At 39.3% G+C, this 15,530-nt stretch overlaps 1 protein-coding gene across 1 annotated transcript; it reads right to left on the minus strand.

The window, feature by feature from the left end:
* Positions 1-7,914: 7,914 nt before the first annotated feature.
* LOC141908549 (neuromedin-U receptor 2-like) lies at positions 7,915-8,856 on the minus strand. The gene has a single exon (XM_074798646.1). It carries the CDS (start codon positions 8,854-8,856, stop codon positions 7,915-7,917), a length of 942 nt encoding a protein of 313 aa, XP_074654747.1.
* Between the last annotated feature and the right edge of the window lie 6,674 nt (positions 8,857-15,530).

The following is a 15,530-nucleotide window of genomic DNA, read 5'->3' on the forward strand; positions in this document are numbered from 1 at the left end:
TTTAAGCGGTTGATATTCGTACTTACGTGTCTGTTTAATACGACACGTTATTTACTTCCAAACGTCCTGCTCTTTCTGAAGTGACACTCGTCTGTCGATTTGCCGCAATTCCATTTAAACTTTCACTGAAATAATCACTTTAATGTCTTTCGATGATGATGCACATGTGATGGCTTAGTATTCCCACTCCTCCATTTGATGATTAATTTTCATTTCATTTCATTTCATTAGGGTTTTCTGACTTTCGTCGAAAACCCTCTTGAAATTCTGTTGATTATTATTATTATTGTTATATATTTTCCGCCAATTTCGTCAAATAAAATTCATCTTCATTCAGATTCGGCAACTGACAGCTTCGAAACGAAATGTATAAATTGATACTGTAATAACGGTCTCTCTGAACCAACAGATTGTCTGAATGTACTTTCCATCCTATTTGAAACTTAAAATCACTTATTAGGTTACTGTAAATAAAGAATTGAATTGAATTGTTAGACAACAAGCACCGAGAAGGGTCATTCTTAAGAATCCGCAGACCTGCCCTGAGAGGCCACATGGCTTCTTAGGGCAGGAACCTGCCCTGAGAGGCCATTGGCGCAATTAAGCAGTATAAATGGAAAACTCGACTATAATTCTGATGAAACGGCGAACAATCTCGCCGATGTTAGACATGCACATTGTCGAGTCGTGAAATTAAATGGATTAAAATGAAATAAATTAAACGTATTGATATATCTACACTTAAAACTAAAGTAATATTTCAATTTAAATTCATTCATAATAAGAAATGTATTTTTAAAAAGTTATGTAGTTAACTGACGACGAAAAGTTATGGTGATTATATAAATTTCAAAGCATTAATTTAATTATTCAAATATCCTATAGGCCTACATAAACAATTTGTGTCGTCCACTGATATTAGTGCGTTTCAATATGCTGTATATTCTAATTCAACAGTGAATTTTTCGGGGGTTTCTACTGCTTTCGCAGAAACTCTATTGTAATTCTGCTGATCATATTTTTCTTCTCCGGGGTAAGGGTTGGTTGATCATATGTCATATTATTTTTCGTTAGGTTAATTACCTGAGCGCAGGCCAACTTTAATCAGTTGTATACTTTATCTAATGACAAGGGCATAATTATTGTTGCCACATGCAATAAGGCATACGCAATTGAATCTAATCTGATCAGCCCTGCAGGTGCAATAAAGAAGTTTCCAGTTTCTAGGCGCCATTTTGTGGCGGTCCCGCGAGGTCCCCATTGTTGCGATAATTTGCGCTCATTTTTAAAACATAAGTTTAGATTGAATATCATATAGTTCTGCAGTCCCTTGCTCGACGAAATCAATTTACACACCATTTTAAAGGAAATGAAATGCAGATATTTGCTGGCGATTCTTGGAATTTTTGAACGCAACAATTGAGAACAGTGACGATGTGAAACCAAGGACCGCATATCTAAACCGTGCGTAAAAGAAATCGCAATATTTATTAATTTTAAAATATCTAAGTATCTCTTAAAGCTATATTTCCTATTTTCACAGAGGTTAAAGAGGGTTATTTGCAGTTTAAAATTGAGCGCAAATTATCGCAACAATAGGGACCTCGAGGGACCGCCACAAAATGGCGCCTAGAAACTGGAAACTTCTTTATTATATACGTAGTCTACTGTCGTCAACCTGCCCTGAGAGGCCAGTTTCATTCTGCAGAAATCAACCTGCCCTGAGAGGCCAGTTTAACTGCTGCAGTTTGACTTCCGATATCAACCTGCCCTGAGAGGCCAGTTCAACTGCTGCAGTTTGACTTCTGGTATCAACCTGCCCTGAGAGGCCAGTTCAACTGCTGCAGATTGACTTTCGATGTCAACCTGCCCTGAGAGGCCACTTTCATTCTGCAGAAATCAACCTGCCCTGAGAGGCCAGTTCAACTGCTGTTGTTTGACTTCTGATATCAGCCTGCCCTGAGAGGCCAGTTCAACTGCTGTTGTTTGAGTTCTGATATCACCTGCCCTGAGAGGCCACTTTCATTTTGCAGATATCAACCTGCCCTGAGAGGCCAGTTTCATTCTGCAGAAATCAACCTGCCCTGAGAGGCCAGTTTAACTGCTGCAGTTTGACTTCCGATATCAACCTGCCCTGAGAGGCCAGTTCAACTGCTGCAGTTTGACTTCTGGTATCAACCTGCCCTGAGAGGCCAGTTCAACTGCTGCAGATTGACTTTCGATGTCAACCTGCCCTGAGAGGCCACTTTCATTCTGCAGAAATCAACCTGCCCTGAGAGGCCAGTTCAACTGCTGTTGTTTGACTTCTGATATCAGCCTGCCCTGAGAGGCCAGTTCAACTGCTGTTGTTTGAGTTCTGATATCACCTGCCCTGAGAGGCCACTTTCATTTTGCAGATATCAACCTGCCCTGAGAGGCCACTTTCATTCTGCAGAAATCAACCTGCCCTGAGAGGCCAGTTTCATTCTGCAGATATCACCTGCCCTGAGAGGCAAGTTTAACTGCTGCAGTTTGAGTTCTGCAGATCACCTGCCCTGAGAGGCCAGTTTAACTGCTGCTGTTTGAGTTCTGATATCACCTGCCCTGAGAGGCCAGTTTCATTCTGCAGATATCACCTGCCCTGAGAGGCAAGTTTAACTGCTGCAGTTTGAGTTCTGCAGATCACCTGCCCGGAGAGGCCAGTTCAACTGCTGCAGTTTGACTTCAGATATCAACCTGCCCTGAGAGGCCACTATCATTCTGCAGAAATCAACCTGCCCCGAGAGCTGCTGCAGTTTGACTTCCAATATCAACCTACCCTGAGAGGCCAGTTTCGTTTCGATAATACAGAGTTTTCCTACATTTGCAATCTAGGCTAGGCCTCACGCATGTTACCAAAATGAGTTTAGAAAATGTGTCGAATGTTTTATATTGACGTAATGAGCAATTGCGGCATGCTCTCATCTCTTCGTCACCTCCCATTAATGTGTGAGCAAGCCGATAGCCAGTTTAATTACGATGCGATAAGGACTTTGTTATTTAACACAATTGCATTCATATTTATTGATGCAAACAATGTATAGAAATACGTATGCAATATGTAACACAAGAAAGTGAAGTGCAAAGAAATTAGAAGAAACATAGCACGTTAATCGTAAATTATAGATTACAAATAAAAATAGCGCCGCTTGGAATCATATAATTTAATCTTTACAAAAACTTGTATCATCGTTATCATTAATTACCTAACATAGCAGCAAAATTCTAATCCTGAGAATAATTTTCCTTCTTCATTAAGTTATAGATGAATTTTTTTATGATGTTTTGATAAGCAATGTTCCCACAGAGAAAAGTTTTTTTCATTTCTTTATTTCTATGAAAAATATTCAAATTTTTTAATTTGTTTCTGAAAAAAACCAATTCTAATTCTATTTTCTTATATATTTCAACATATTTTGATTTTAGGTAACTTTTGTTTCCCTATCGTCTTGACTTTTTAGCTGTTTTAGCTTAATATGATAAAAAGCATTTGTATTTCTCAATTTATTTTTATAGAATACAGCGTAGTCTTCTATTGTATGATCGAAAACTTTAGTTTGAATCTGAATATCCCGATCACCTTGCCACCATTTCAGCTCACTCTGTTGAATGGGTTTTAATTTTCTATTGATTCAAACGACTGGCCTCTCAGGGCAGGTTCTGGAAAATCTGCAGAATGACTCATATGCAAGCACCGGCGAAATAACAGTTTGTGTCATTTAGTAAGTAAATAAAGGAGGGCTCCGAGAATTTCCAAATCACGGGGGACTATACTGGGGTTAGACCATTCAACCAAAAAGATGATTGCTCCGATAATATCCAAATCATCTCATTTTATTTTTCCATCGAACACCCGGTAATTAATTTTTCCTTTCGATCACATGCATCCAGAAAACCCGTTATCGCTGCTTTGCAGCTATATATTTTATTGTAACCTTGTACAAAGTACAGTACACAAATATCGTTCATGTAATACATAATAATACGTTATATATATACCCAGTAGTTCATAAAACCACACTCTTCTAGGATGCATTTTATATAATTTAACCACTTGGTTGTTTTTCCATCTTATCGTCACTGTTTGCGTTTTTCAGGATTTGGGACTTGGCGTATCTCAGTGTGCGGTCAGCGTAGCCTCGCTGTCGCAGGGAGGTGAACAGTGTCTTGGTGGCCGCGTGGAAGTCAGCGTCGTTATTACAGATTCTCCTGTATCGGAGAAGCATTTTATACATTTGACCCGATATGTCGATACATCATTCCATAGAAGCTTTGCCAAGAACTTAATCATTTTAATCTTGATGAATCGCAAGCTGGGTTCTACCTAATTCACCATAGACCATATAATTTGGGGTAGACCGGTTTAGATGTAGTAAATATTTACAAAAACGCAGGTGGTATTTCTCTAAAATAGCAGTTGATTCGTAACCCCATATTTCACATGCATGATTGGTTCGACCATAGCATCAAAAAGTTCTAAACCTATGTTTGTATCAAAAGAGTACTGTTGGACCTTTTTCTAAAACAAAAAATAGAGCTTTATTTGCACTTTCCCCAATTTTCTTTCGACATTTTGCAAATGTACCAGTGTAATTAAATAATATTCCTAAGTAGACAAATTCGTCAACAACTTCTACTTCTTGTTGGTGTATAAAAAAATTGGTTTTAATCTTGATTTTCTTTTTTGGAATATTAGTATTTTAGTCTTTGCTGGGTTGATTTTCAATTTCCAAATTCAAGGTCACAATATTCAGACAAAGAATCAAGTGCTAATTGTAGGCCTTCCATCGAGTCAGATATAAAATAAGGGTATCGTCTGCATACAAAAGCAAGAAGTCTCAACCAGAAATTTACCTCATCATTATTATCAATACATACACTTTGACAGCCTTTACCCAATAGAAAGTTTTCAAGGTCGTTTACATATAGACTAAAAAGAAGTGGGATAGATTATCTCCCTGCTTGAGACCAATATGACTATGGAAAAAACTCGGAATTCCTTCCGTTAGTCGAAACACAACATTTGACGGACTTATACATATTTACTACGATATTGTAAAATTTACCTGTGATTCCGTGGCTATCTAATTTTTTCCATAGTGTTTTTCTCCAGATTTTATCAAACGCTTTTTCATAGTCAATAAATGCACAGTATAATTTGCGATTTTTACCCAAAAACAAGTCAACAACTGATTTCAGTGTAAATATATGGTCAGTAACCCCATGTTTCTTACGGAAGCCGGCTTGTATAAGATTTAACAACTGGTTGCACTCTAGAAATTCAGATAATCGACTGTTGACCAGACCAGTAAATAGTTTGCCTAGACAGCTCGTTAGTGAAATGCCCCAGTAGTTATCTGGGCAATTAGGATCCCCTTTGTTTTTAAAAAGTGGAATTATTGTTGATAGTCCCCAGTCGTGTGGGTAAATTCCTGAGTCCAAGATTCCTGAGTTCAAGGGATTTTTGGTAGACTTATGATCGTTAATGAAGCGATAGAAATATAAATCATTATTCCCTCATTGAGGTAGCCCACTGTGTGTGGTCATTCAATAGGTCATTACAATATTTGAAGCCCACTGTGTGTGGTCTAGATGCGGTGTGCCTTCGTGTGTCCTGTTGCCTGCTGTGTGCGGGCTCGAGGGGTGTGTGCCCTAGGGTCCAATTTTTATGAACCAGAGGCCATGTGCCTATCAGGTTTCCTGTTGTGTATGTGCTCAAGATGTTCAGTTGTCAGTTGATGTACCAAATTTCTCCGACCAAATTTCTCCTTGCTTCCCAATACACAAAAGCATTACATAGATAACAGCAGGACCACTGGTAGAACATGGGTTCGAGGGACCAAATGTCTGACTGGTAAACCATATAAGAACTACGAAAAACGTGTTTCAGTAAGTAATATAGTACGAGTGGACACTCAGATTTATTCTGTACACAATGTATAGTTCATTAGTGACAGGTACTGATATTCGCTCATTATTTGTGCTATAGGAACATAATACATGTGTTGAATGCCATGGATTACACTGATGATGATAATACTCTTGACATCAGTCGCGACAAGGACCATTTATATAAAGTGTATTATTATACAGAGCAACTCCGAAACACACATCCGAAAATTATTGTCAGCATGTATTGGTCCCAGAAAAAAAGAATCCTAAGGCTCCTAAGGTATGAAATGAAATTTACATTTACAAATCATTCCTCATTCCCTCGACGTTAGAAACAAACAAAGTTATCCCCAATCAGTCGCTTGTCAGGCTGGTTGGAAGATTGTTTCAATGAACCGGAACGAAAATCTCAAATTGTTGCCTTCGATTTGAACAAAAAATTCTATAGATTCGACCGCCGATCACCGCGCAACTGTACTTCGATTTCCGATTTCAAAATCAAACCCCCTGTTTCGCCCCCGGTAGATATCATATTTGTTTTTAACTTCGTATGCAAATATATCCGACTTTGGTGTAGTGTGTACGAATAAGACATTAACCACGTGTGTTAAGGTGTTTTTAGAATCGAGCAGAGGATTCTCCTAGCTCTAGACTTGTAGTATTGTAAGCGGTGGGCCCCCGAACTTTTCGGTTACAACAGCCGCATAAAACGACCAACTCCTCTCTGAACTTCCGTCCGGTAAAACAGTACAGCCAGAAATTGATGGCATAATTCACGTACATCAACATGGCTAAGATAGCGAGGACCAGGGTCGAAATCTGATTAACATCTAGTTGTAGGCCCACACTGAACGGAAATGACGTCACGAAAAAAGTGAAATTCGTCGTCACAAGCATTAAGGTGATACTGTTGGTGACCGGTTTTTTCGAAGTGTTGGTGATGGCTGATGTCTGGGTTTTTCGGCGAGACTCGGCTCGTTTTAGAAAGTAAATGATGACGGCGTTGGAGATGAGAAGTAGCGCGAATGGCGCTGCACTGGCTATTATTAAGTCTATGTGCAACCAATAGTGGTTCCAGAAATCAGAATAGACCCCCTCACGTTCGTGGCAGAGGCCGCCATGCGTGGCAGGTGTTCCAATCCGTATTCCATAAAACATATGTGAGTTGATGGCAAGTACAAGAACAATTACCACTACAGAAGCGAAGACCATTCGTTTTCGGGAACAAATTATCTTAGCGCGCATCTGAGCGACGACCGATACGCATCTTTCGATCGTGATCAAAACCAACATCCAAGGCGAAGCGTGCACGAAAAAATGAGTAAGATCTACGTGCGCCACGCACACTAACGAGTTCTCGTCGCGAAAATCGTATTCCAAACGATAATAGAAGATCCATCGCCTCACCAGACTGGTAGCCAAAAATCCTGAGTCTGAAACTGATAAACAAATGAACAACCAAGCGTAGCTTTTAATACGAAGCCGTTTACCGCTGAATGTTATGATTATCAACGTATTTCCAACTAGACCGAATAATAGCACAAACGGCGCCCCATAAACTACGATCTTCCTACCAATCTCATCAGCTGCAGTTAATTCGGCCATTTTCCTTCAAGCGGTTGGTATTCGTAGACGTTCAATGGATCGAATACGACACTTTATTTACTTTTGAAGGTCCTGCTTGTTCTGCAGTCATATATCCGTCTGTCGATTTGCTGCAATCCCGTAAAAACCACTGAAATAATGTTACCTAATTATTGCCTTTCGATGACAATTATTACCAGTTTACCATTTGACACTGAATTTTATCGGTTTTTTGTTATGATTTATGATCATTATCAAATGCAACATGAATAAATGATTGATCTTAAAATTGTTTTCACCGAATATATTTGTTCAAGCGCCGGTATATACATGCGATGAGATAAAATTAATTCCAAAAATCACTTTCATTCTCCGAGACCAATCTCCAAAGCACCCAGAATTAAGACGTAGTGATGTCTTTTAAAATCGCACTGAGGATTCTCCTTGTTCCAGGCGTCTTGTAGTATTGTCAGCGGTTGGCACCCGACCTTTTCGACGGCAAAAGCCGCATAAAACGATCAACTCTTCTCTGAACTTCCGTCCGGTAAAACAGTACAGCCAGAAATTTATGGCATAGTTTACGTAAAGTAACATGGCGAAAATAGCGTGGACCAGAATAGGAACATACTCGTCATCTAGTTGTAGGCACACGTTGAACGGAAATGACGTCACGAGAAAAATGAAATTTGTTGCGACGAGCATTAAGGTGATGCTGTTGGTGACCGGTTTTTTCGAGGTGTTGGTGACGGCTGATGTCTGGGTTTTTCGGCGAGACTCGGCTCGTTTTAGAAAGTAAATAATGACGGCGTTGGAGATGAGAAGTACCGCGAATGGCGCTGCACTGGCTATTACTAGATCTATGTTCAACCAATACCGGAACCAGAAAACTGCATAGACTCCTTCACGTTCGTGGCAGTAGCCGCTTTGAATGCGTTTCCCATAAAACATATGTGAGTTGATGGCAAATACTAGAAACATAACCACTAAAGAAGCGTAGACCATTCGTTTTCGGGAACAGATTATTTTAGCGCGCATCGGAGCGACTACCGATACGCATCTTTCGATCGTGATCAAAACCAACATCCAAGGCGAAGCGTGCACGAAGTAATGAGTAAGGAATGTGTGCGCCACGCACACTATCGAGTTCTCGTCGCGAAAATCGTATCGCAAATGGTAATAGAAGATGGTCCATCGCCTCACCAGACCGGTAGCCAGAAATCCCGAGTCAGAAACTGATAAACAAATGAACAACCAAGCGTAGCTTTTGTAACGAAGTCGTTTACTGCTGAATGTTACGATTATCAACGTATTTCCAACTATACCGAATAATAACACAAACGGCGCTCCATAAATTACAATCATCACCCCAATTTCATCGGTTGAGATTATCATTTCGAGACGTACTTATTACCCGGAGAAAATCTGACTGTTAAGACGTTAAATTCAATGAATGTTTAGTCCATTATGTCGATGGATATTTCGATGGCACTCACCATGTTTCAAACTCCGCACTGGTTTTTCGATTCTTTCGATTAGAGCGATTCTTGTTCCAAAGTCGCACTCGTTTCAGTTGTGGCTCATCGAAACATGTGAAAACTTAACGCCGAATATCCCGATCAAAAGCTTCAAATGCGTTTTCACCTGATAGATGAAGTAATTACTCTCCTATTAATTGGTGACGCATTTTGAGGAAATTCTATTATTCGTTCTATTGATTCATCGTCAAATCGCGTTCATCCCCCGAACAAACACGCGAATTCTAAATACACAAATATTTGATTTGTGATGAAAAATTGCGTTCATAAATAACTAAATCACTGATTCGTTCATCCCCGTTGACGAATCTCCGAAACGAAGATAAACAAAACATGAAAGGTTATTTAATTTGATAATGTGATTTAACGTCTACCTAGTAACCTGTTATTGTAGTAGATAACAATCATGACAAAAGAACAAAAAGCGAGAAAAAAAGAGAGAGAAAATGTTATGCAAATTAGAGTAACAATATATAGCGGTGCATATATGGTTTTCGAGAGTTTGGACTGAAAAAAATATGATGTAAAGGTATCGTAAACATTGACTAGATTGAACAATTAGTTAAAGCTATTCTTACTAATTACCACAGTACAATTATTGTTTATATATCTCATATTTTTTCGTGTGGGCATTTTCGATGAGCAGCACACAATATATTCAGTTCCATGCGAAATTTTCGTCCCGTAAAACAATATAGCCACAGAAATGTACGGCATAATTTTTAACGGCTAACAAAGTCAAAAACGAGTCCGTAAAAAGCAGATAGATAACCGACGGAAATGACGTCACAATAAAGACGAAATTAATCGTCAGCAACATTAGCGTAATGCAGGTCAGTTGCTGCTTCCGGTTATCAGTCACGCTCGCGGCCATCTTAGATTGCAACAACGCACTAATTCATTCATTCATTCAGTAATTCCAGTGTCACGTACTTTTTCCCAAGCATCCACAGGGGCGGATCGGCGCGCACCCCCTATTTTTGCCGTGTAAAGAAATTTTTCAAGCCTCTGTATACAAAGAACTAGTTTGCTGGATGGAAGCCGCAAATCTCAATTACGTTACGGAGGATTGGCCGAATGTTCTTCACCGAACGAATTAATTTGATTCTGTCATATTGCTAAAGCTTGCTCGGAATGCACCGCATTGCGTCTATTTTTCTGTTGGAATTTTTCCACGCATGGAATAAACTAAAAAATGCATCCCTTCCAGAGATGACAACCTTGAACTTGTATACGTACGTATTTTAGTTGTTCATAAAAATCAATTCGCCGCAAAAAGTTATTTCAACCAAAATCGCTTCAGCTATGGATATACGTATATTCTGCCCTGTTATTTGAAGCGTGTTTCGTCCTCCCTGCAATTAGAGTAACATCTATACGGAACAAAATAGGCAGCGTACATTGAAATTGTATATAGATACAAGAGCATGCGTTAGATACAAGAATGGAATGCATTCTCTGTAATTATACACGGAGCGCGCCAGAGAGACCTGCGCGGAGAACCTGCGCTGATCTGAACCGCCTGAATCGGTTCTTACGGAGAAAACTTCGAATATAGATTACGATCCGTTTTCAACGTAATATCTTAATCCTAATATGAGAAATCTTACTTCTAGACCGCCGGGGCTGTTCGTGCCGCCACCGCCGTTTATTAGAGCTTTCGCACAATTCATTCGTAATTACAAGGTTTATAAACGCATCGAATTCGCCAAAGAATTGTACATATATCCACTGGGAAGCGTGTTTAACTTTCTTACTCTTATTTTACTGATAAAATGTCGCAGATATCAGTCAGTACGTTACACGTTCCCTTATCTAATATCTCTCGCACTTTCAGATCAGCTTGTCGTGCTGTTGAAATTAAGACGATTCGCCAACACAATGGTTACTTTCATCATCTACGAATTAGGATATTACCCAAAATGCAGAAGTTGGATCGCGTTCGAATGTGAAATGGGCAAAGTAACATGTCCGTCAGTTTACTATTATTGGTACTGTTTCTATAGTTCAATAGAACGAACGATTCCGATGTGTTTAATCGAGACTTCACTCTACAACCAATCTATTGCTGTTTCTAACTACATTGTTGTCATAATCTCTATCGAACGATTTGTCTCCGTTCGTTTTCCCTTTTTTCACATGAAACATTTCGCCGTAACTCGGCGTAGATATGCCATACCCGTTGTCGTTATTTGGTCGCTTTTGTTCAACTGCGATTTGTCCATAATCACTAGAATCAGTGTGCAAACACGTGGTTTCACCAACCAAACTTACCCGTTCTATTACTGCAGTAAAAGTGGCGATGACTCAGTTATTCAGACGTACAGATCTGTCGCGGTGTTCGTTCGGGATATAGTCCCAGCTTTGATTGTAGTTTTAACATCAGTGGCAACTGCTAGAATTCGCCGAGGGAGTAGAACACGTATTGATGTCTCGTTTAACACTAGCCGTCATACGATTGAAGCCAGTAAAACCTTACTTGTAATAGTTTTTGTCTATCTGGTACTCGTAATACCGTACGCTTTCTGCGACTGTTGGAATAAGTTGGGAAGTTTGATTTTATTGTTGGCGTTTAAAGTGAATGGCTTCAGAATCAGTGTTAATAGAACCCCGATCGTTCACTTCTTTACACGTATGTTGTGGCCACTTCTCTCCCGCATATTGACGATTCCTCGGCAGTTTGTATTCTGCATAAATTTTTTCGTATATGTCACGACGCTGAGAGTTTTCCGACAGAGACTTGTCAGGGGTTTTCGTTGTGAACAAACGCCAAAAGTCCAAATCAATAAAATGTCGCAACAAATCCTGCACAAAATAATCTAGCACCACAATATCAAGCATGTCGTCGATCCACCGAATGTTGATTTTGCAGAAAATGATACATGAAGCAAACATTGATTACCGTTCCACCCAATATTCGGGTGGCTCGTTCGGCATTGGGATCAATATGATTCGTCGAAGGTACAGCTGGCATGTCCAGGATTTAAAAAAAAAACATATTTCATGGAAGCGGATGCATGCGAACTTTGAGATCAATCACCTGATTCATTTTCTTTCTGCTCACATCGGAACAGTTACGGACAGGTTCTTCATCAATTGCTCCCAGAAATATTGAATAAAAATCGGGAGGCTTTTTCGAACGAAACTCACGAAAAAAAGGATGATTGCATTATCTCTTACATATACGGAGTTAAAAAACTTTTCTGGCTGTGCGAGATGCATCGTATCAACAATAGGATTGACCGGTCGACTGATGTCGCCGTAGGTGCGGCGCTCGTCAGACCTATTTTCCAAAAAAAAAATCAAAATAAAAATTTTCTAAAAATGCCAAAAAGCAATAAAATTGCTATATGGAAGGGGTCTGGCATAAAATCGTCAGATGTTCTCCGGAGGATCGTAATGAACGGCTTGGTGTGTAGTTAGATTAGGTCTTATAGACCTCAACTCGGCAGTGGTTGAAAAGGGACAGATGGCAAGATTTGTCCATGGACTCTAGAATCCACGATTTGAACGAGGAGTGGAAAAACGTAACAGCCAACAAACGATATCAGAAAAGCGAACGATTTTGAATTCGAGAGACGCATTGGCACATTTATTTTCTCTATGAAATTAGCTGACAATTTAACAAACAGTATTTCGATGAAGCAGGCAAAATAACTGGAAGATTCGTGAAATCAGGCACTAATTCCAATGAAAACTCATAGCAACTAATAGCACCTTTAAACGTGTGCCAGGCATACATATATATTTATAGAATAATAATATTACGTGTTGTACTTATAGAGGCATGAACATTATGAAATTAGTAAAAATAGTTAACCAATCATAATATTGATAAATACCTAGATTTCATGCTTAAAACTAATAATAATTTCTGATCAGATATGGAGAAACAAATAACTTAATTAAGTACTAATCATTATTCGTATTGCATTCAAATTCGTATCGATATCGATTACTATATGTTACGTGGAAATGAAAAAAGCGGCGCATTTTTTCGCTGTTGTTCAATTCGGAAAAATACTTCTAATGCCGATTTCGAGATGTCCGTTCAGACGTGATTCATTGCCTTCACCAAATTTTCATTCGAATGAAAGAAAAACTACACTGCAGCAGCGAGCAGATTTTTCGATGCCCCAAAAAACCTAATCCAAACAACATCGATCCCCCGGGGTTCCTGAAAGTCGAAACATTTCTGAACCACAACGTTGACTTTTTCTAAGACCAAAAATTGGCAATGAACAAATAGAAGAAATTAGGCGACGTTGTCCAAAATCATCGGCACGTTTCCACTATCGTCGATAGGTACCTCGCGAATATCGATAAACCCAAGGATTGAATGTTGTTGAATTTTTCATCAAATGCCTCTCACTGTGTAAGGTAAAGGACCCCGTTCCTGTTTGCAGTTCGAGTCTACAAGTTCTACTTATAAAATAAAAGATTCGCAGATCGTTCCGCGTGAAGATGATACAATTTTCACAGATAGACATTTCTTTAGAATATTCACCACGGAATTATCGTATTACATTTCACATTTTACGTAGAAAAAGCTTTAATGTCGTTTGCATTTTCTCAAACTGTTATCACAGTACGCACTATATATTTTCGTGCTCAAAAGCAATACGCAACACTAGGGACACGTAGACAGCTTGCTTTGCTTCTAATTGCATGAAATAATGGTTTTCCAAAGGGATTCATTTTTTCAAATGTTAACACAAGTATCACGTGTTTTTCATTCAGTCAACGATATTACATATAAGTGCCCATCCTGCATTCTTGCACAGATTTTGAACATGGTGTTGATGAAACTACCGGGATATAAAACCCTGCTTCAGCAGACCGGAAGATGATGTTTTTTATAAATAAGTTTTAATTTAAACCCAAGTGACATTGAATCGAGTAAACCACTGGCTTCAAGTTAATATCAGTCCGCGCTATAAAGCCTAGCGCACATCGACACTGCGATTGGAGACAACTAGTTGCAAGGCAGTTTTCGGCGCATGAGAGGAACTGGCTTGATACGATCAGTTGCTTGAATGTGTCGATGTGAGCGAGCTTACGATTGGTAAGCGTCGATCTATCTCCAGTTCCAGCCAGTTGCCCATGTTCTACTTTTGAGCAACTGGTTGTACTCAATCGCAGTCATATCCGTCGATGTGCGCGCTCTGGATTTCGACGATCGACACGCGCCATGCAGTTGCTGCAACTGACCGGTTGTAACTAGATTTCGATGTGCGCGGGGTAATCGTTCGGTAGCAACTAGTTGTCTCCAATCGCAGTGTCGATGTGCGCTAGGCTTAAGACTGTGCAGCCATTTGTGCAGCGAGGCGAGTACCCAATCGAATTATCAATTTTACCATAGGCTTTATCAACTCAATAATGGCTACGTAAAGTTCCAATTTTCAAATGTTTGCGCGCTCGGTCTACTGAGGTAGGGGCCAGTGGCAGTTGACTCGCCATCACATTCTCGAATGCCTCATACTCATTATTTCATTATTCGGATGAGAATCAAGACAATTATCGCCTATTTCATTCAACACCATTAAATTATTCTATTATTCACACCATTAAATCCATATAGTTACCCATTCATAGAAACGTAATCTAATCTACTGGTGTACTGTAAAATACGAAGTACGAACAACTTGTTTCGATAAGAGGATTTTCCGAATGGATATCATCGGTTCAAATAATATAATAATATATATATATATATATATATATAGCGAGCTGAACGCCCGTTATTTCATATACATATATGTTAAAAGATCACAGATTATGATTGGACATTAATATAGTTGATAATAAGCGAAAAATACACAACATCACCTCCATTGACCACATATACATGCGTTTAATACTTTACTTCTACAAGAGTACTACACGATCTAACGACGGTAAGGCTCCTTTTTTCTGCGTCGAAATGTATTCGCTCGGCGTTTACGAAATTTTTACTCGGTATTCAAACGATTTGGCAAAATTTACGAAGTCTAGTTATATACATCGTACTTAGAGAGTTCGCCATTACCAGTTCGGTACTAGAATATATCTAGGGTAAGTCTCAATTTTAACCCTTTCAGTGCTCGAGATTATTTGAAAATTTTGAAAAATTTCACCCTAGTATGTTGAATAACCTGAATACCACCATAGTGTGTCTACACTGCGGTGCAGTGTATTGTTGGTTACTATTATTTCACTATGTTTGACAGGTGTTGCCATAATCGCACCAATACACCGCACTATACACCGCAGTGCAGTGTACTAGCAAAATCCCTCACAGATTTATACACCGCACTGCGGTGTAGATGCACTGAAAGGGTTAACAGGGAGGTAGCCCAGAATAAGGCAGAGTCTCCTACATTTGCAGATGACTCAATTGACCTTACGTCATTAAGGTTTGACCGTACAACGACTGCGGCTGGACAGTGAATTCTTGATTGGACGTAAATATTTCGCCGAACTGACCTGATGGCGATTCGGAAAATCGAGTCTTTCCAAGAA

Source organism: Tubulanus polymorphus, chromosome 7, assembly GCF_964204645.1.
Source record: "Tubulanus polymorphus chromosome 7, tnTubPoly1.2, whole genome shotgun sequence".
Lineage (NCBI taxonomy): Eukaryota > Metazoa > Nemertea > Palaeonemertea > Tubulaniformes > Tubulanidae > Tubulanus > Tubulanus polymorphus.

Bases quoted from the DNA above. Each gene is read 5' to 3' on its own strand.
- LOC141908549 (XM_074798646.1), bottom strand. From the start codon at position 8,856: ATGATTGTAATTTATGGAGCGCCGTTTGTGTTATTATTCGGTATAGTT.